Here is a 21467-nt window from a genome sequence, read left to right as displayed (position 1 = left end):
GCACTGTGAATACTTTCCAAATGCTCTACTTGATAACCAGTCATGGAAGGAGGACAGGCTTTCAGAAATAAAATACTTTATTATTAATTATTTACAACTACACTACTAGACCATATTATGACCAACTATACATCTTTGGCTATAGCAGAACATAAATCTATTCATTCAGAGTTAAATTTCTGGTGTTACTGTATAAATAACTTCTGCAATTGGTTATCTAGTTATAGTTTTAAATAAATTTTGGTTTACTTGTCTGGCACATATGCATATACAGGGATGTCACTGGGCCATTTTAAAATGAGGGAATCCTCCAAAGTGAAGGTATGAAATTTAAAATTCCTGAATTGAAATGGAGCACTGCCATACACAAAATTCACTGAAATAGAAATACATTTCAAATTTACATTTTCAACATATAACCAAGACAAATAATATATTGAAAACAAAGGAATCTGTACAGCAATTAATGAAAATTAAGTGTGAGCTGATGTGGGGTTGTTCTATATATCTAGTCAATAATTATTATTTGCTGGAGAAGTGGCAAAACACAATGAAGCACCTAAAAAGAAGTAGTTAATATGACCCTTCCAAATAATGAAGCAGGGTTCTCTCCAGACAATGGAACAACGACGTTGCGCCATCATACTGTTAGGACAGTGCCGTGCTGTCAGATATTTTTTAATCCAGACAGCCTGTTTATGCTGAATGGATTCTGCTGCCTGCTCACCCTGCCCCCGCCGGCAGCAGGCCAACCGCAGCTCAGAGAATGAAAGAACAAAAACTCCGTCAAAGTCTTCCAATAAAAAGAGCTGCTCCTGCCTGCTTAGCTAGTGACACATTAAGGTTTTATTTTACAGATGAAAGCTTTCATGTTTCCTAAGTTTGCACAAATAAGCCGCAAAGACATGTGAGAGCGACAAGTCTCTCCTTCCCTCACAGAGAGAGGAGCCAGCGAGAGAGAGAGAGAGAGCGAGAGAGAGGAGGAAAAGCATTAAGGCCGAGTTCAAAAATAATGACACCAAAGTGTGACATAACCATCAAAATTTAAAAGTGGTCTTTTTTGTGAAATGTTATTTTAGGTATGGTTATATATCAGAGTTTCAATATTTCTATTGGTCTCGGTTCAGTCATTGCTAGAAATTATCAGTGCATATACGAGGTCTGTCAATAAAGTAACGGTCCTTATTTATTTTTTTTTAAACTATATGGATTTGATTCATATGTTTTTACGTCAGACAAGCTTGAACCCTCGTGTGCATGCGTGAGTTTTTCCACGCCTGTCGGTGACGTCATTCGCCTGTGAGCATGCCTTGTGGAAGGAGTGGTCCCGCCCCCTCGTCGGATTTTCATTGTCTGGAAATGGCGGAATGATTTGGACTTTTTTTCCATCAGAAAGCCACGCGGAGGCTTCGTGCGTAACGACCGATTCGCTGTTTGAGCGAGACAAAGGAACACCTTCGTTTCGGAGTGTTAGAGGACAAGTTGGGACATGCCTATCTCGGCTTTCAATGCTTACCAGTCCAGTAAGTATCACAGAAATTGTGGAGAGCTGGGCATGTCCTAACTTGTCCTCTAACACGTCGAAACGGAGGTTTGTCTCGCTCAAACAGCGAATCGGTTGTTACGCACAAAGCCTCCGCGCGACTTTCCATGACAAAATCTCTTGTTAAAAGTGAAATCAGCCGGAAAATGGCTGATGTCCAGCTCTTGTGATAACCAGAGAAAGTGCACATGACGGTCTCGTATCCACAGAGCCATCAGCTTAGAAATGATCTGGCGTTTTCTGCCTCGTCATCGCAGCTCGGAGCGCGGCGCGCCGAGCATCCTTAAAGCCGTCCTTAAAGCTGTAGTAACAGTCCTTATTCTCTGTGAAGCCCGTAAAATTTTCACCGAAAGCCAGATAAATTTTTCGAATGGTTTCCAGGTGCCAGTCTCTAACAGCTTTTGAAAAAATTCTGATGGAAAAAAAGTCCAAATCATTCCGCCATTTCCAGACAATGAAAATCCGACGAGGGGGCGGGACCACTCCTTCCACAAGGCGTGCTCACAGGCGAATGACATCACCGACAGGCATGGAAAAACTCACGCAAGCGCACGAGAGTTCAAGCTTGTCTGACGTAAAAACATATGAATCAAATCCATATAGTTTAAAAAAATAAATAAATAAAAAGGACCGTTACTTTATTGACAGACCTCGTATACTATAAAGTGCTAGAGCGTAACGTTTGCGACAACAGTTGGAGGCATCTTCTTTAGTCTGCAGAAGCCTGAAACAAAGAAATTCTGCCCATTAGTTCCTGGTATTATTGAACAAGTAATAGAATTATTCTATTGAAGCAGAGTAGGAGATATAGCTAAGGTTTTGACACATAAATAAATCAAGGACTTATTCTCAGCGTTATGCTTGCGACAGTTTCACCTTGCTTTAGAAACACGATGTTTTTTCTAGGAAATGACATTTCCACCTTTACAAAAATGTATTACTGTGTGTTAGTATGAAGCACAAACAAACAAACTGACAAAAATACAAGGTTATTTCTTTAACATTCAACTTTAAATGATAATGCTAAATATCAATGTCACACAAAATTGATGAAAAAAAGTGCTATTTTTGGGGTAAATTTCTTGCATCTCTGGAACTGTGTGGAATTTTTCCATGAAATTTTCAGTACCTGTCAAAGAGACTATAGGCAACTCACAGATAAATCTGGGTGGTGCTAAATAAAATAAAGGTTTGTTCATGACAAATGGAATGCAAATCAGCAGTTAGGCTTCATTATTTTTGAACTAGGCCTTAACAGCAGATGCTACATGCTGTAAAAAAGCAGCGAAGCAATTTTAATCAACCATCATTTTCACCACATAGCCTCAGTGAAACAATCAAGTGTGGAAAAACTGATTCAGAAAGTTTTTCATCAAGGATTTCATCAATAAAAGAGCAGATTTCCTTCTTTACTTCTTGCACAACTTATTTTTCATTTTCTTTTTATTATTGTTGTTTATGCACCAATGACCCCAGATCAAATTACTTGTATGTGAGAACTTACTTTGCAATAAATTTTATTCTGATTTGACAATCAAATCAGTCCAGATTTAGCTCTTGTTCAAACAAGACAATTAGGGGTTATATTGTTTTTAAAAAAAAAGTATGAAATCCCACTCAGAAATGTTAAAAAGAAAAAACTGTCAACATGACAGAAAAACTCTGCCTGTTTTACTGGATTAAAGGTACAGTGTGTCATTTTTGAAGAGAGCAAATGTAAACTTTCCAATGTTATTTATTTTATTAACAGAGAGAAACGTGAAAGAACTTTGATATTATAACATAAGTGTCATTTTTTGTCTATTATTCTTGCTTTCAGTGCATCTAAAACCAGTCAAAATGACTCGCAAAGTTTTAGGCAAAAACTGAACTTCTGTGTGTCCCCAAACAACAACAAAAACAAAACATCAGAGTGTCCAAAATTTTAGGCGCCAACGAGCTACTCACAGTGCGAAATTTTGGAAATATAACGAAATGCTAAAATACCCTCAACCGTATGAATATTGTCTTCTTTATAATTTGTAGTTGTTTATATATATATATATACTCAACAAAAATATAAACGCAACACTTTTGGTTTTGCTCCCATTTTGTATGAGATGAACTCAACGATCTAAAACTTTTTCCACATACACAATATCACCATTTCCGTCAAATACTGTGCACAAACCAGTCTAAATCTGTGATAGTGAGCACTTCTCCTTTGCTGAGATAATCCATCCCACCTCACAGGTGTGCCATACCAAGATGCTGATTAGACACCATGATTAGTGCACAGGTGTGCCTTAGACTGCTCACAATAAAAGGCCACTCTGAAAGGTGCAGTTTTGTTTTATTGGGGGGGGATACCAGTCAGTATCTGGTGTGACCATTTGCCTCATGCAGTGCAACACATCTCCTTCGCATAGCGTTGATCAGATTGTCAATTGTGGCCTGTGGAATGTTGGTCCACTCCTCTTCAATGGCTGTGTGAAGTTGCTGGATATTGGCAGGAACTGGTACACGCTGTCGTATACGCCGGTCCAGAGCATCCCAAACATGCTCAATGGGTGACATGTCTGGTGAGTATGCCGGCCATGCAAGAACTGGGACATTTTCAGCTTCCAAGAATTGTGTACAGATCCTTGCAACATGGGGCCGTGCATTATCCTGCTGCAACATGAGGTGATGTTCTTGGATGTATGGCACAACAATGGGCCTCAGGATCTCGTCACGGTATCTCTGTGCATTCAAAATGCCATCAATAAAATGCACCTGTGTTCTTCGTCCATAACAGATGCCTACCCATACCATAACCCCACCGCCACCATGGGCCACTCGATCCACAACATTGACATCAGAAAACCGCTCACCCACATGACGCCACACACGCTGTCTGCCATCTGCCCTGGACAGTGTGAACCGGGATTCATCCGTGAAGAGAACACCTCTCCAACGTGCAAAACGCCAGCGAATGTGAGCATTTGCCCACTGAAGTCGGTTACAACAACGAACTGGAGTCAGGTCAAGACCCTGATGAGGACGACGAGCATGCAGATGAGCTTCCCTGAGACGGTTTCTGACAGTTTGTGCAGAAATTCTTTGGTTATGCAAACCGATTGTTTCAGCAGCTGTCCGAGTGGCTGGTCTCAGACGATCTTGGAGGTGAACATGCTGGATGTGGAGGTCCTGGGCTGGTGTGGTTACATGTGGTCTGTTGTGAGGCTGGTTGGATGTACTGCCAAATTCTCTGAAACGCCTTTGGAGACGGCTTATGGTAGAGAAATGAACATTCAATACACGAGCAACAGCTCTGGTTGACATTCCTGCTGTCAGCATGCCAATTGCACGCTCCCTCAAACCTTGCAACATCTGTGGCATTGTGCTGTGTGATAAAACTGCACCTTTCAGAGTGGCCTTTTATTGTGGGCAGTCTAAGGCACACCTGTGCACTAATCATGGTGTCTAATCAGCATCTTGGTATGGCACACCTGTGAGGTGGGATGGATTATCTCAGCAAAGGAGAAGTGCTCACTATCACAGATTTAGACTGGTTTGTGAACAATATTTGAGGGAAATGGTGATATTGTGTATGTGGAAAAAGTTTTAGATCTTTGAGTTCATCTCATACAAAATGGGAGCAAAACCAAAAGTGTTGCGTTTATATTTTTGTTGAGTGTATATATATTTTTTTTTTTTTACATACACACATACACAGTGGTGGGCACAGTTCCACTAACCGCTAATTAGCGAAGCTAACGTTTTTGTTTGCAGATTGGTTTTTCAGCCAACTTGAAAACCATCAGTGGACCAATTAGCTTCTGCTAAATTTAGATCTACTAACTTTCAGTCTGCTAACATTTTTTTTTTTTTTTTGCTGGCATAGTTAGTAAAACTGAATGGTCAAAAATGTTTGTAAACCCTAAAATCATACATGTTAGTTCCTGCCTGTTTTGTGTTTTGCAGCAGTGAGGCAGCTGTGAGTAGCTGAGCTCAATCCTACCCCAGCAGCAGGGACCTGGCTGCCAAGCTGCTACAAAAAAAAAAAAAAAAAAAAAAAAAGTAATTTACATTCAAAATACAGTGTCCTCAGACATGGGGTAGAAAAGCAAGGCAGTTTTCACTTATAGTTTTGATTTATAAACAAGACTTATCAACATTAATGTCAACTCTGTCATTTTTACTAAGTAAAAATATCGCACATATCTTTTACTTTAAAGTAATGCGCTAATTCTGAAGGTTTGAGCATTAACACACAGATGCCAAAAGGCATTATGGGAAAATGAGCCTCCTCTCATCACTGGTTGGTTGGTTTATTTATTTGTAACAACCAACAGACAAGTTGCTGTAACGTGTGTCGTTTTTTACAAATAAATGTGTATTTGTAAATATGTAATTTTTCTTCATTTGTAAAAAAAAAAAAAAAAAAGAGGCATTTGCAAAACTGAAAATTCTGATAAGTCTGATTCAGCACAAAGCAACCGTGTGATCGTTGGTCACTATTCACACTCCCATCCAGTATATGGCAGTGTTCTATGCATTTTGGGTCAAAATGCATACAACCCAAATTCCAATGAAGTTGGGATGTTGTGTGAAATGTAAATATAAACAGAATACAATGATTTGCAAATCCTCTTCAACCTATATTCAATTGAATACACCACAAAGACAAGATATTTAATGTGACTTTTCTGACTGTGTGCAAATATCTGCTCATTTTGAAATGGATGCCTGTAACACATTTCGAAAAAGCTGGGACAGTGGCAACAAAAAACTGGGAAAGTTGATGAATGCTCAAAGACCTGTTTGGAACATTCCATAAGTGAACAGGCTAATTGGAAACAGGTGAGTGTCATGCTTGGGTATAAAAGGAGCATCCCCAAAAGGCTCAGCCGTTCACAAGCAAAAATGGGGTGAGGATCACCACTTTGTGAACAACTGCATGTAAAAAAATAGTCCAACAGTTTAAGAACAATGTTTCTCAACATTCACTTGCAAGGAATTTAGGGATTCCATCATCTACAGTCCAAAATATCAGAAGATTCAGAGAATCTGGAGAACTTTCTATATGTAGGCAAGGGCAAAAAGCAACAACAAATGCCCGTGACCTTCAATCCCTCAGGAGGCAATGCAAAACTGAGATATGTATCGAACCATGATTTTTATGTATCGTTACACCCCTAACACACACACACACACACACAAATAAATAGTACCTGTTTCTCCTGAATCTGTGTCTTCTTTGTTGCAGTGAGCTGAACTCTTGTGTTACCAATGTGTTTCTTTCCATCAGAAGTGGTGAGGTTATAGACTTTATATCGACAACCTTCCCTCAGCAAAGACTGTAGCTCCAGAGAAGGCCGCCAAAGGTTCAACTGGTAAACTAAAAAGCAGTGAGAAGCAGTGATAAGACATTTCTTAGTTGAAACTTATTTCTGTAACAGCTAAACAGAAAAAAAAAAAAAAAAACCCAGACATTACAATTTCCAAGTTGCTCCATGGAATCGGCAACGCAGAGTCTCCATACAGGGCTAACATCTCGCTTGGGGCAGCCTTCTTCATTGCCCTCTGCATTTTCCACAGCACGACGGTACCTTTCCTGGATATCACCCTGTTTTTTCTCCACCAGTGAGCGCCTGTAGCTACATAAAGTCTGCAACTGTTTCTCACTCAAATTAGCCTTTGGTCAAGAAACAAACAACACATGAGAGAAGATGAGACACAGTAGGGTGATGTGCAAAAACACAGTCCAAAACACATTTATAACTATTTATAATTAGATGTGCTCAAATGTCAGGAGTATGTATTTAGTTCATGCACTCAAATCAAAGTTTTTTGTGGTGTTGTCAGGTTTGGGGTTTTTTTTCCCCCTCAACTTTTTCAGTTTCTGAATTTTTTTTTTTCAGATAACTTTCACGGAACATTGGTTATCTCTGCTATGCACAATTTGTCATTGCTTGTTGGCACTTGGTTTCTGACTGACAACTGGAAGAGAGACAAACAGGCACAAAACTGCAACCTCCATCCAATTTTGGTAGTGTAGGTAAATCCATAACAGAAAAATGAGAGTGAGCTTTTGACCGAGATATAATGCAAAATGTACACAAAATGGACCTTTCAATATTAAATTCAAATGTCCACGAAATCCACAATCTGGATCACATCCGATCCAGATCAAACTTTGTCAGGCAATAGTGAGTGCCAGTCTGCACCTCACTTTCAAATATGAGAGTGATTGGGGCATGCTTGATTAAGATATAACCTCAGATATTATTCATTAGAAAGTCTCTTCAGCTGCTCTGTTGCTTTGCACTCTGGGTCACCACAGCAAATCTGAGGTGGATCTGTATGTTGAACTGGCACAGGCTTTTTGCTGGATGGCCTCCCTGATGCAACTCCACATTACATGGAGGAATATGGCAGGGGTGGGGTTTGAACCAGGAACCTTCTACAGTGAAACCAAGTGCATTAACCACTTGGTCACCACCCCTGCCAATTTCAAATATACATTAAATGGTTCAGACCCCTTTTGTGTTTTGTGGCAAGATTTCTATTTTTTTTTTTTTAACTTTGAGAGTGTGAATTTGGAGCGGGAATGTGTGTATGTGTGCGTTTGCAGCTGATGAGATGCTCTTTTACTCCGGCAGCAAGCAGATGTATTTTTTTTTAGACTTTATTGATAACAACAGTCAGAATTAATTGTGCACAAAACTGATCCTCCATCAGAGATGGTTATTGACAGGCTGCATTTATGATTCATGGCTGCAGGTGCACATCAGCCTTCTTGGAGCCGCAGCTTTTACCGTGATGCATCAAAATGAACAGTTATCGCTTAAAAACGAGTCATCATAACACGACATCACACTTATGTAAACTGTGGAATTAATCCGTGTACTACATTCCATTTAAGCACACGCTGGGACGCTTCTAGTAGCTACATCACTTGTCAGAAACACCCAAGTACTTTGTTCTCGGATGGCTTCTTAGCTGTCTGTTGCGAATGCAGTATACTTTAAAGTGCACAATGTAATCCCGGTGGATCATCGGATGGTCACTAAAAACCTAAATCTTAATTGTTATGATTTCGGTGTGAAATGCCCTTTAAAATAAGTTAATTTTCCTGTTGTGGAACAAAACGCCGGCGTTCTCTGGTTAAGGCTGAAAACAGTGGGACTTCTTTTAAAACGCTACATTTCTTCACTGTTTTCAGACATTGTTATCCACAATTAGGACACACAGAGGCTGTCTATGATAATCCTGCTGATCGCATCTGAACTTGGTGAGATTTTTGTCAGTCCATCTTATTGACATTCTTGCTCTGTTGCACATAGAACTCAATAGGATACACTAAGGAGAGAGCTTGGACCCCACACACAAACGTCATATAATTTCTGACCAATCAGATGTGTTCTCTATAATTTTTACCTCCGCCAAGGTTATGTTTTCAGTCGCGTTTGTTTATCTGTTTGTCTGTCTGTCAGCAGGATAACTCAAAACGTTTTGAACGAATTTTGATGAAATTTTGTGGAGTGGTTGGAAATGACAAGAGGAACAAGTGATTAAATTTTAGTGGTGATCCGGATCACGATCTGGATCCTGATGCTAACATGTTAGCATGTCTATGGCATTTTCAATGTTAAAAGTTAGCATTAAGCAGTTGCAGCTGTCATCACGTTCGGGTGCATTTGTTTTGAAATTGTAATATTTTTCTTAAATTTATTTTTGTTTAGGGTTAGCCCTCTGTCTGTCAGCAGGATAACTCAAAAAGTTCGGGTGCATTTGTTTTCAAATTGTAATATTTTTACCTCCCCCAAGGAGGTTATGTTTTCGGTCGCGTTTGTTTGTCTGTCTGTCAGCAGGATAACTCAAAAGGTTTTGAACGGATTTTGATGAAATTTTGTGGAGTGGTTGGAAATGACAAGAGGAACAAGTGATTAAATTTTAGTGGTGATCCGGATCACGATGCTAACGTGTTAGCATGTCTATGGCATTTTCAATGTTAAAAGTTAGCATTAAGCAGTTGCAGCTGTCATCACGTTTGGGTGCATGTTTTCAAATTGTAATATTTCTTAAATTTGTGCCAAGGAGGGAATCTCTTTAGGGTCAGTGACCCTATAGCCTTGTTTAGAGAAGTGTTTCATAAATGTTAAAAAATTCATATATTTGTAGTTTAGTTGAATAATAAATTTAATTTTGTCTCTTATTTGTTTTTGTCTATAAGCACATGCAATATCAATATCAGTGCTCAGATGACAGTAGCTTCTGGGAAAGGTGCAAGTTGCAATAAACTTTGATGCCAAGTGCTAAGGATACATGCTATCCAGTCACAGCAGCTGAAACTTTTTTTTACTACTGAGCAAACATCATTGTTAGACTTTTTTAGGTTCAATGATTCCACGGCATGTAGATGTTATGGCGTCAATGACCCCATGGCCTTGGCAGAGGTTTGCACTCTCTGAGTGCTTCTAGTTTATTTTATCAATTTCTTATCAAAAACAAAACACTCATAAGAAGGGTGCGAAATGCATGTTTATAGTTGTATCAGATAAAATAATGATTACTTTAAAGATAGGAATTTTTCCAATACTTTTCCTAACTTTGATCTTTGACCTTGAAAACTGAAATCAGTTCTTGCCTATCAGGATATGAATCTTCAGTAAAAATTTCATAACGATATATGAAAAATTGTGGGCTCCAGGGTGTTCACAAACAAACAAACAAACAAACAAACAAACACAGACAGACAGACAAACAGGGGCGAAAACATAACACCCTCCATATTTGCTGGTAGAGGTAATTAACTCGGCTGCCTAAAATGTCTGTGTATGTATTTAAGTGATCACCTCTAGGTAAGCTGGATCATCTCCCACTGCTTCATGCAGCTCCTCTCCATCTTGCAGACTTGCCATATCTTGAAGACCAAGTGTCCGCTTTCCACCAAGAGGTTTGTTAATACCTAACAATCACACTGTTATAACTTATTCCATTTCAGACTACACTTATGTTAAAAGAACAACTCTCACCTTTTTCTTCATCCTCAAATTCAGCTTGAATCTTGGCAAAAAGGGTTTCCATGGCCTTCTGTTTGTGGCTGTTGTAACGTCTCTCCTCTCTCTCTTCTGCACGAGCAGAACGAAACACAATACCTCCATCTGTTTTTTTTTCCATCCACTACAAAAAAGTGACAAGCATACTGTTTAAAATCATTGTGACATATGCTGCAAATTGCAACAGTATATTCTATTAGACCGTACCTGTATGGGGTAACTTCTCAGTATGACAATGTCCAAACAGCCTACTGGCCCACCACTGCTGTACAAAGAAGACAGAGGAAGTAAGAATGGTCGAGGATCTCTGTAAAACCCCAGCTTAGTGTCCCATCGTACAGGTCTGCTGCTATTGGCACAAATCTAAAACAAAACAAACAAAGACAATGATCACCAAGTTAAGTTACTAACCAAACTTGTTGCCCATTTGCTTCAAAATCTGTAAAATACCTTCAGCATGAGAGTGTCCGGTGCCTCAAGAGGGGAACAAGCATCTTGCGATCCTATCAACTGAGCCCCATGAGTGATCAACTTGTCACCAACAGTCAGCCGACCTGTCTGGAGTAGCACTGTCAAAGGTCCATCTAGCTGGGCTTTAATGGGATACCACCCATCTGTCATCCACACAACTGCAATGGGATTTTTAGCCTTTGAGCTGGGACCCTGTGCGGCCTTGTTGTTGTTCTCATTCTGAGTTGATTGTGAATGACCCCAGGAGACGACCCCGCAAACACAGAGAACCAGGGTTTTTGCCGCGGTGTCGTCCCTTTCCATGATCTTTCTCAGAGCTGATCTGCGGCTGTGGTCCACCTCCACATCATATCTGAAATAAGTGTCAAATGTCTTTTACAGTACAAGCACTTCAGTAAAAATAAAAATATCATGAATCTAGCTCAAAAAAGGTTAATTCATTTAAATATCTTCTCCTGTTCTGTGTGAAATTAGCAAACGGTTTGTTTTACTGTAGGTACAACTTCTATTCAAGATGACAAATGAATGGTTACAAGTAATTAAAAAAAATACTGCAGGCAATAAATAAATACCCAACCTGTACTTCAGCTGTAAGAGAACTTGTTCTGGGGTGAGACAGAGGCTACCCATTATTTCTGGAAAGGATCTTTCCATGGAGGCCCGTTTCCACACTATCCACCGGTAGTGATTGTTCACCCACTCTTCACTGATCAGCTTTGGATCTACCCCTGGTGTGTCACACAGTGCCCTGTCGACAGAGAAGAAAACAACCACACCAATCAGTCTTCTAGTATTGTACAAAAATTGACACACCAGACATTATTAATTCAACATCACAAGTGTGTTATTCAGTGTAAGTGTTCCCTCAGTAAGTATTACCTATAGAATTCTTCTTTCCCTGCAGTCCCATCATTGCTGGGGATCAGCCAACCTCCATCAGCAAGCTGAACACCACCTTCAACTATAAATGCCTCCAGTCCAAAAAAACGCTGTAAACTGAAGCGATACGACTCTGCAGTCTCGCTGGTGATCTCAATCACATGCTGATGCACCCCGTAACAATGCAACTAAATGTAAACAAATACAACAAAAATAAACACTTTAGTTGTCTAGTGTCCTGCCAGCACTTAACTTGTAGTTAGTATATGCCTGTAACATATCGTACTGTGCCAAACCTGTCAGAAGATTAAGTTTTGTCATGTGTTGGTAATGAGTTAGTGTTCAGAAGCAAAACTCTCTTCATTGATATGCAAATTTATACACCGACTTCCCACAAAATCTAATCGGTTGATCAATTTGAGCAGCTCCATCATACCGACATGCATCACCTCAGTGCTGAAAAAGTTGATTGTATCCTGTCTCGTGGGTCGGATCAGATACGGTTATTTAAGCCTTGGACTGGATTATTTTTCAGCTCAACAAAAAAGACAAACATTACTTTGTTTTTTCTTTCTAAAAATAACTTGAGTAATGAAAGTAACGAGCTTTTGTCTGTGTTCCTGAATGAAAACAAGGTCTCCAATGTTTTATGGAATATTTAAAAAAAGAAAGAAAGAATTGTCTTAAATTGCAGTATGAATAGTATCAGTGAGCTTTTATCAAAATCATGGAACGCACAAAAAGGGAGCAAAATCAATTTGAGTTTACAAGTTGTTTTTTTTTTAAAACTTAAGTTTTTTTAAAAGTTGTTATAAACAATAATAATCTTATTTATAACCCTTTCTGGATAAATACATTCATCACTGCAGCAACAGTGGTCAAAAGCATTGTGACATATGCTGAGTGATCACGAGTGGAGTAGGGACCAAGTTACTGAAAAACTTGTGGCCCATTTGCTTCAAAACCTTTAAAATACCTTCACTGTGAGAGCCTCAGGTGCCTCAAGAGGGGAACTAACATCTTGGGATCCTACAACAATCAGTCTTCTACAACCCCTGGCAAAAATTATGGAATCACCGGCCTCGGAGGATGTTCATCAAGTTGTTTAATTTTGTAGAAAAAAAGCAGATCACAGACATGACACAAAACTAAAGTCATTTCAAATGGCAACTTTCTGGCTTTAAGAAACACTATAAGAAATCAGGAAAAAAAAAATTGTGGCAGTCAGTAACGGTTACTTTTTTAGACCAAGCAGAGGGAAAAAAATATGGACTCACTCAACTAAATTTTCATCCCCAAAACTAACACCTGCATCATTCATTTAGCTTTTCTGTATGTAAATCCCATTTCCTTTAGGCAGTTTCTTACAGTTCGGTCACAGACGTTGACTCCAGTTTCCTCCCATTCGTTCCTCATTTGTTTTGTTGTGCATTTGATGTCTTCCTTGGTCTACCAGTATGTTTGCCTTTAACAACCTTCCCATGTTGTTTGTATTTGGTGCAGAGTTTAGACACAGCTGACTGTGAACAACCAACATCTTTTGCAACATTGCGTGATGATTTACCCTCTTTTAAGAGTTTGATAATCCTCTCCTTTGTTTCAATTGACATCTCTCGTGTTGGAGCCATGATTCATGTCAGTCCACTTGGTGCAACAGCTCTCGAAGGTGTGATCACTCCTTTTTAGATGCAGACTAATGAGCAGATCTGATTTGATGCAGGTGTTAGTTTTGGGGATGAAAATTTAGTTGAGTGAGTCCATATTTTTTCCCCTCTGCTTGGTCTAAAAAAGTAACCATTACGGACTGCCGCAATTTTTTTTCAGGATTTCTTATAGTGTTTCTTAAAGCCAGAAAGTTGCCATTTGAAATTACTTTAGTTTTGTGTCATGTCTGTGATCTGCTTTTTTTCTACAAAATTAAACAACTGAATGAACATCCTCCGAGGCCGGTGATTCCATAATTACTGCCAGGGGTTGTAGTACTGTACTAAAACTGACACACCAAACAGAATTAATTCAACACCATAAGTTGTTACTTAGTGTAAGTATTCTCTCAGTAAGTATGACCTATAACCTATCGTTTTAAACAGGCTGTGTGAGCACAGAGCAACGTTTATCAAACTGAATCAAAATTAACGCAGTTATCACATTAAAAACAAATCACCATGACACAAAAAGCACACTTATGTAAACTCTGATAGCAATGTGCGGCTCAAATGTGTTCCAAACCAGAGCCGGGCAGGCCAGGCCGTACAGAGCACAGCTCAACTGCAATGTTACCTTACTAACCCATACCCATCATAAAATTCTTGGAGAGGCTTATCAGAAGGCACATCAAAGCCTTGCTACTCCCTTCATTGGGCCCTCTGGAGTACGCATATCGCTCCAACTGCTCAAGGGATGATGCTAACTTTACCACCCTACACCTGGTTCTCAACCGTGTGGACAGAAACACCACCTATGTCCACACAGTGTTCATAGACTTCAGCTTGGTGTTCAATACAGTAATGTCTCAGCAATTGATAAGAAATCTAAGCCCATATGACCTGAACACTTACCCCTGCAACTGTATCCTGGACTCCCTGACTGGGTGAACAAGCAGTCCAGATTGAAAATCATATGTCCAGCACCCATCACACTACACTGGAGCCCCTCAGGGCTGTGTGTTCAGTCCAATGAGATTCAACCTGCTGACTCATGACTATACTGCATCCCACAGTACAAACTGCATCTTCAAATTGACAGATGATAGGACACAACAGTAGTCTGACTCAACACTGACAAGTGAGTCAGGATATATAGAGAGTAGGTGGGACGACTGACTGACTGGTGTATGAGATGAACCAAAACAAAGGAGATGGCGGGCCACTTCATAAATATCAGAAACGGCCACCAGCCACTGAACATACACCTCTCCTCTGTAGAGATTGTGAAGAGCACCAAACTCCTTGGTGCTCCTCTGGCAGAGGATACTATCTGATCCATTAACATCTGCTCCACCATGAAGACACCCCAGCAGCACCAATATGTCCTACACAGGCTAAAAAGGTCAATCTCTCACCCCTCCATCTTCACTACCTTCTATATAGGGGCTATGGAGAGTAACCTAAACAGCTGGTTCGGGAACTGTAACGTTCAGCCATCCTTCCTACCCTTCAAAGGGTAGGAAGGATGGCTGAAAAGGTCACAAGCGCCTCTCTCGCAACTACCATGGACGTTTACCACACATGCTGCACCAGGAGAGCACAGCATATTGTAAATGACTCCACACACTCCTCACACTCACTCTTCTCCCCACCATCTGGTACAAGGTACTGAAGCATTTGGGCCTGCACAACCAAACTGTGCAATATTTTCTTCCCAAGTTTTCAGACTACTGAATGCAGACTGACCATATGCTTTGTGCAATAATGGCATAAGTGTAAACCATGTGCACTTTAAAACAAACAAACAAAAATCTTCACATAGCTCAGGTGTGCTTTGTTTCCATTCTCACAAATAAACTGCATCACTGTAAAATAAAATTCTGGCATTAAAAAAGAAAGAGGAAAAACTGATACTTTTAGTCAGCTGCTTGCATTGCTGCTGTTATAGCAGCACCTTAACCTTAATCTATCTGCCAGATGCACCTTAAATACTCCCTTTTATTCTTTAAACAGAATCTTGGTCCTGGAGAAACACAATTTCATCTTATGGTGTACTTGTACACAGTTGAAATGACAAAGCTATCTTTAATTTATTGGCCACACAAATAAAAGTGGTCTGCCATTATTGAGTTCACAAGAATATACGCACAACAAAGAAAACATACTTAATAATAATAATCCATTTTTGAAAATTTCCTCTATAGCCAGACTTTACCTCTTTTGGAGTGCATTTGCTGGGGTTTTGTCCATTCACTGCAAGTTTCAATGAAATTCTTGATGCTCCTGACATTTTAGTTAGAAAAACACTCCCTGGTACAGGTCGAATGGTCTGCCGTTTCTTTTTCCTTATTCTCATTTCTTGCATATCTCTTGCCAGGTCTATGTTCTGAAGGTTCTGTACCAAATCTGGAATGAGACCACCAATACATTTTTTTTAATTTATTGTTATATGGTATAATTGTAGGAGGTTATGTTGACATCATTTATAAAACATTACCCTGGCCTTCAGGTTTGTCCTCCACTTCTGGTGTTTCTGTAGTCAGAACATCTACTCCACAGTCCACAAGAAGGTTCAGACTATTCAGATGTTTATCACTTCCAGTTTCAACCAAGGACGATGTCCAAATGTCTTCTGTGCTCATTGTACCAGTGACCTCTGTCCTACTTAGTGTTTTTGAGGTTACTGGAACAAAAGTGTTTGCTTGAGCAGGCTCTTCTGGCTTTGATGAATATCTTTCATGGAGAATAGTTCTCACTTTTTTGAATGGAGGAACAAATGTAGCTGTTGTGCTGTCCCTGGGCACAGTACTTTTGTGTGCTTCTCTCTTTTTATTTTTTGGAAATGGAGGAACAAAAACTGTCATCTTGGAATGTGAAGATCTACCTCCTCCTGGGGTGAAGTGTGGTGTTCTCATCTGCCACTGGCTATCTATAGAGTTTTTTACATCCCTGTGAAGACAAGATACAATAATTGTGCTAGTTGCTTAAAGCATTGCCACATCACTGTCAACACTTCACAGTTTGCTTACGTGGGTGGTGTTGTCATAATTGGCTGAAGTGAGTTGCTATACTGAAACACACTCCTGTCTTTCATCATACCTTAATAAAGAAAAACATTCTAACAAGTTATTTATATTTTGAGAGGAAATACACTGTCCTCAGGTGATATTAGTGATTTACCATCTGGATACATTCTTTCAGGGAGGACAGTAGGCCCCACTGGACAATCTACAGCTCTGTCAAAATCTTCCATCAAACTTCTTTTCAGGGGAGGCTGACCTACAACATTTTAAACTTTCAACAAGTATTTTTTTTATGATCATAATTGGGATACATGCTTAGCATATATAAATACTGGTCATCTTTACTAATATTAGAGTAAAAACAATGCACTTACTGCTCATATCTGCATCCTCCACAGAACGTTTTCCTGCTCCCCTTTGTGTCTTGTTAGAGCTCTTGCTGGCCTTTGCTTTATCTTGCAATGGCACATTTTCTAATATCATGGAGAGACCTTTACCAATCTGAACGTCATCTTCTAAAAATGCTTTGGTACAATCCAGAGCTTCCTGCTGTGTATCCATGCAACCTCTGAGGTCACGTGAGTGAGTGCTTAGAATGGCAGACTCCTCTGTACTCAGCAAGCTGCGTGCGCCAGTGCAGCATTGACTGATTTCAGAGTGAACCATTGAACATTTTATTCCAAAGGTGGTAAATGTACAGTCCTTGATCTTTAATGAATCTTTGGATATGTTCTCCAAATCAGGATCACATCTGTCATTCACCATTTCAAAATTACACTGACTGGAGCTTCCAACCGTTTCAACAGTTCCAACAGTTGAATCTAGTCTCTCACTGCATGGGACAACTTCCTGAGGAGCAACACCCACTCCAGGGAGATCATGCTGATTGGCTTTATGGAAATTACAATCTGAAGTGTTTTTCAAAATATCTATTTTTGATAGATCAGACTTATAGGTGCCAAAAGAGGTTATGGAGTATAGGCTTGCGATACATGTAGAATCAGGACTTTCTCCATCAGCAGGTTCTTTCAAAAGAAGCTTTGCTTTCAGTAGGCTTTTCTGTGACACCTCAACTTTTGTGCCTCCTGCAGTTGTGAAAGAACAATGTATTTCTGGTGGACCTTTTTGTCCCTCTTTACATTCCACATTCGCCTTTGTGTCTGAAATATCTGGAATTGCTGTAATGTCACTGAAGACAGCTTTTGCCTTCTGGATGGCTTCAGCAGAACATGTCACGGGTTTGCCAATGGCTGTAAAAAATCCGCTTTTCCTTGGTGGGGGATACAGAACACTGGAATGGGGGGTTTCGTCTTTGTCCTCAACATCCCATTCACTCAAAAAAGATTTTGCTTTCTGAAGAGCTGCAGATGAAACTGAAATGCCTTTGCCGCTTGCTGTTTGAAAACCAGCATTTTGCTGTGGTGAAGCCTGAATTATGCTAATTGGATGACTTACTCTTGAAGTGTCATCTAGTTTCAGGTGGCTGTCACCGGCCTCAATCATATCACTTTCATTCAAAAGAGACTTTGCTTTTGCCATTGCATTAGCTGACACATACACTTTCTTCCCACTTGCTGTGCTGAATCCACAACTGCTCTTTCCAGCAGTAACAGAGGAACCAATATTTGATGTACACAGAGATGAAGAAAGAGACTTTGGTGTTGAAGACTGATTTATGTAGAAGGATGCATTTGTCATAGCCATTGGATGCTTATATGCAACACTGGGTACTTCAGCATCATCTTGATGTTTTTCATGAGCAGTACCTAATCCAATATCTACATGTTCACACACAATGGATCCCTGTAGAGATTCCTCAGAATTGTTCACTTTCATATGCTGAACATTTGCATATGTCAGAAGATTTTTCTCACCGACTCTTTGTATTCCTGACATACCAGCTCCACTGTACTTAAGGTCAGAGTCTTTGAAGAAAGTATTTGCCTCTTGCATCGCTTTAGCAGAAATGGAAATCCCTTTCCCACTTGCTGTCTGGAAGCCCATTTGAGAGGTATTTGAAACAATTTTATTGATTCCAAAAAGGTCCATTGCAAGTTCATCATTTGTACAAAATGAGGAATGCTTGTCTGTCAGGTTGCAAAAACAGACTGGATCTCTCTCCAAGCTACTTCCGTTGAAATTACACTCATCCTCTCTACTACACAAAATTTTACCAGTGTCTTTAGCCACACTTTGCTGAAGCTCATTATGAGTAACACTTTCAAGACTTTGCTGGTCTGGTGATTTCTGATTCTGACTGCTGCCACCAGTTTCTGGGACTGTCATGGGATTCTCTAAATCGGCAAACAAAGCCACTGCTTTGCTCAGACCTACTTTTGAAACTTTCAAGTTGTTTCCTCCTGCAGTTTTAAATCCCAAACCAAGCACTGAGGGATTTTTGTTCTCAGGCTTGTTTGTTGTAGTATATCCAGCTCTGTCAAGATTTACAGGTTCCTTTAATGCAGTCCTGCTACTGCATTCAGGACTATGCTTAGAAGATAGATGCACATCTTCAGTGGAGGAATTTTCATCTTTGACTGCATTTGACTCTGAAGGACTTCTGGCTTTATTTAAAGTAATCAGTGGTTCATGGTTACATTTATGATGAGAAATAGAGGCCATTTTGTCAGTTGCTTTTTCAAAGTGCTTTTCAGCATCTAAATCGAAGCTGTCATCAAAATCTATTCCTGAAAGAAAATCAGGGTCAACTTCTTTGTCAGCTTCCTGAGAAGATGTGGCATTACCTTTGCAACGTTGGTTTAGTTTGGTAGCTTTGAACTGTGTAAATTCAAACTGAGTGTCTGCTTCTTCCAACAGACTGCACAGCTCTGTCACATCAGCTTTTTGTGAAGCTGTTAAGTAGTCTTCAGGTTTTTTAGCTGAACATGTTGGATGATTTGAGTTTTTATTTTTCCCTGATCCAACAACAGTGCTAATTTTGGCATTGCTCTGATGCATAGATTTGGTGACTTGGTCTTCAGAAAGGTTTTCACCTTCATTCTCTTCAAAAAGATGCCTGGCTCTCTTGAGGTTTGCCAAGGAAACCTTTATATAGTTACTGGAAGCCGTTCTGAATCCTGAAGCCTCCACAGAAGGAAAGGAATGTGGAGTTTTCTGCAGCATACTGTCACAAATTTGATCACTGGGTGGGAAACATTTTACAGTGGTGGGGTGCCCTTCTCCAGTGCCATTCAGCTGTACGGATATGCTGTCTGCACTGACCGCACTCTTTACTCCAAGGCTCAGCATTTCCTTTTCCTGGTCACTCTGTATTCCAAGGCTCAGCATCTCCTTTTCCTGGTCTATGTTGGGAAACTTCGCATTTGTTTCAGTTCCTTGGAAACTATCACCCAATTGAGCATTGTCCTTTTCTGTAATTACAAACTTAAATAGAGTAGTCCTGTGGGTGTCCATTTTAAAGTCTGCTGACTGGTGACTCTGAACACCTTTCTCTGAGCTGGGGTAAAGTGCTGATGATGCAGACATGTGACTGTTATCTAATACAGCAGACTGAAATCCACTGTCACTTTTTGAGCTTTGAATGACAAAGTTACTTGGATTAGCAGGAGAAATAGATGTTCTCTTACCAACTGTATTACAATCACAGCCAAAGTTTGCAAGCATTTGGCTTGAATTTTGCTTTGCTTGTTTCAAAGCTGACAGACAAGCAAATGGAGAGAAGCCATTTCGAAGTTCATGCTCTGCAGCGTTACTCGGTTTTCCAGTGTCTAACATTTGACTGAGGTCTTGTGCAAAAGCTCTGCAAAGCTGTGACATTTCAACATCCTGGACTTTATCTTGTACTGAGGGTAGTGGACCTTCTTCAGTGAAATTTCCAAGTTTTTTAATTTTGTTGTTGATATCTAAGGTTTTCTTGTCATCACTGTAACAATCCACTTCATCCAAGGCCTTCTCACTCTGCTTGGGAATCACTTCTGGTTCTGAAATAAAGGACAATTATAAACAAGGATGAATTCAGGTAATGTAAGGATACTTATATAAAAAAAAAAAAAAAAAAAAAAAAAAAAAAAAAAACAGTCTCCTCAAGGCCAATTAATTTGTCCATTCGCTGTACACATATGACAATTTTGGATTGAGGTCTAATGAAGAACATGAGAAGCCAATTTAAAATCTATGTTTTTCTTTCCTGCATTTACATGTAATTATGTTAAACAACATAAAACATAGCAACTTTTGTATCGTACAATTATATATTTGGATGAGCAATACTACTATGACGCAAAAATATTGGAACAGGTGACCAACAGGTCTCTGCTATGATCAGCGTGTCCTGTCTTGATTGATTTTTAAAACGATGAAGAACAGCCAGCCATCTGAAGAAGAGCAGAAACTCAGACTGTAATACAAGAGGCATACCATTAATCAGCAGTAAGAACTGGAAAACTAAATTGGAATTTGCCAAAATACTAAAGATTAGATTCAACACCTTTGAAACAAAGGTTAGATGGCTAAATATGCTTGATTAACCTCTAGCAAAGTGATGAAAGGTGAAAGTCCAGGGAAACAAAAGACATGATTCAAAACGTCAACTTATCTATGAAACATAACATAGGCAGAGACATTTGCTGGACTTGTATGGCTGCTTTTGGTATATGCTCACTGATCATTACTAATTATGTGGTGTCTAATGCTGGCAGAAGAAATTCAAAAGTTTACACGAACATTTTGTCTCCCAATTTACAGAGAACTGTTTCCACATTAATCAAGATCTTTAACATGCAGCAAGAACATGAAAACATTCTGCCAACTCAACATAGGACTTCAGCAGGGAAAGAGTAAAAGTTTCTAAACTGGCTAAGTCTAGACCTTAACCCAAATGATCAGCATTTACCCTCCTGAAGCAAGACTGAAGTGAGAG

The 21467-nt window shown here is 39.6% G+C and overlaps 1 protein-coding gene across 1 annotated transcript in view; it reads right to left on the bottom strand.

Annotated features, from left to right (window-relative positions):
* brca2 (BRCA2 DNA repair associated) overlaps positions 1-21467 on the bottom strand; it is a 117470-nt gene that overhangs the window by 65034 nt on the left and 30969 nt on the right. Inside the window, 13 exon segments of the mRNA XM_034168830.1 lie at positions 6739-6905; positions 7004-7202; positions 10366-10478; positions 10546-10693; positions 10777-10932; positions 11020-11392; positions 11618-11788; positions 11920-12107; positions 15781-15971; positions 16063-16514; positions 16595-16664; positions 16746-16844; positions 16963-20529. Coding sequence (XP_034024721.1) covers positions 6739-6905; positions 7004-7202; positions 10366-10478; positions 10546-10693; positions 10777-10932; positions 11020-11392; positions 11618-11788; positions 11920-12107; positions 15781-15971; positions 16063-16514; positions 16595-16664; positions 16746-16844; positions 16963-20529 — 5894 coding nt within the window.

Source organism: Thalassophryne amazonica, chromosome 4, assembly GCF_902500255.1.
Source record: "Thalassophryne amazonica chromosome 4, fThaAma1.1, whole genome shotgun sequence".
In the NCBI taxonomy this organism is placed as follows: domain Eukaryota; kingdom Metazoa; phylum Chordata; class Actinopteri; order Batrachoidiformes; family Batrachoididae; genus Thalassophryne; species Thalassophryne amazonica.
Note: the sequence above shows the minus strand (reverse complement) of the source record. Positions and strands in the feature narration are given on the sequence as shown.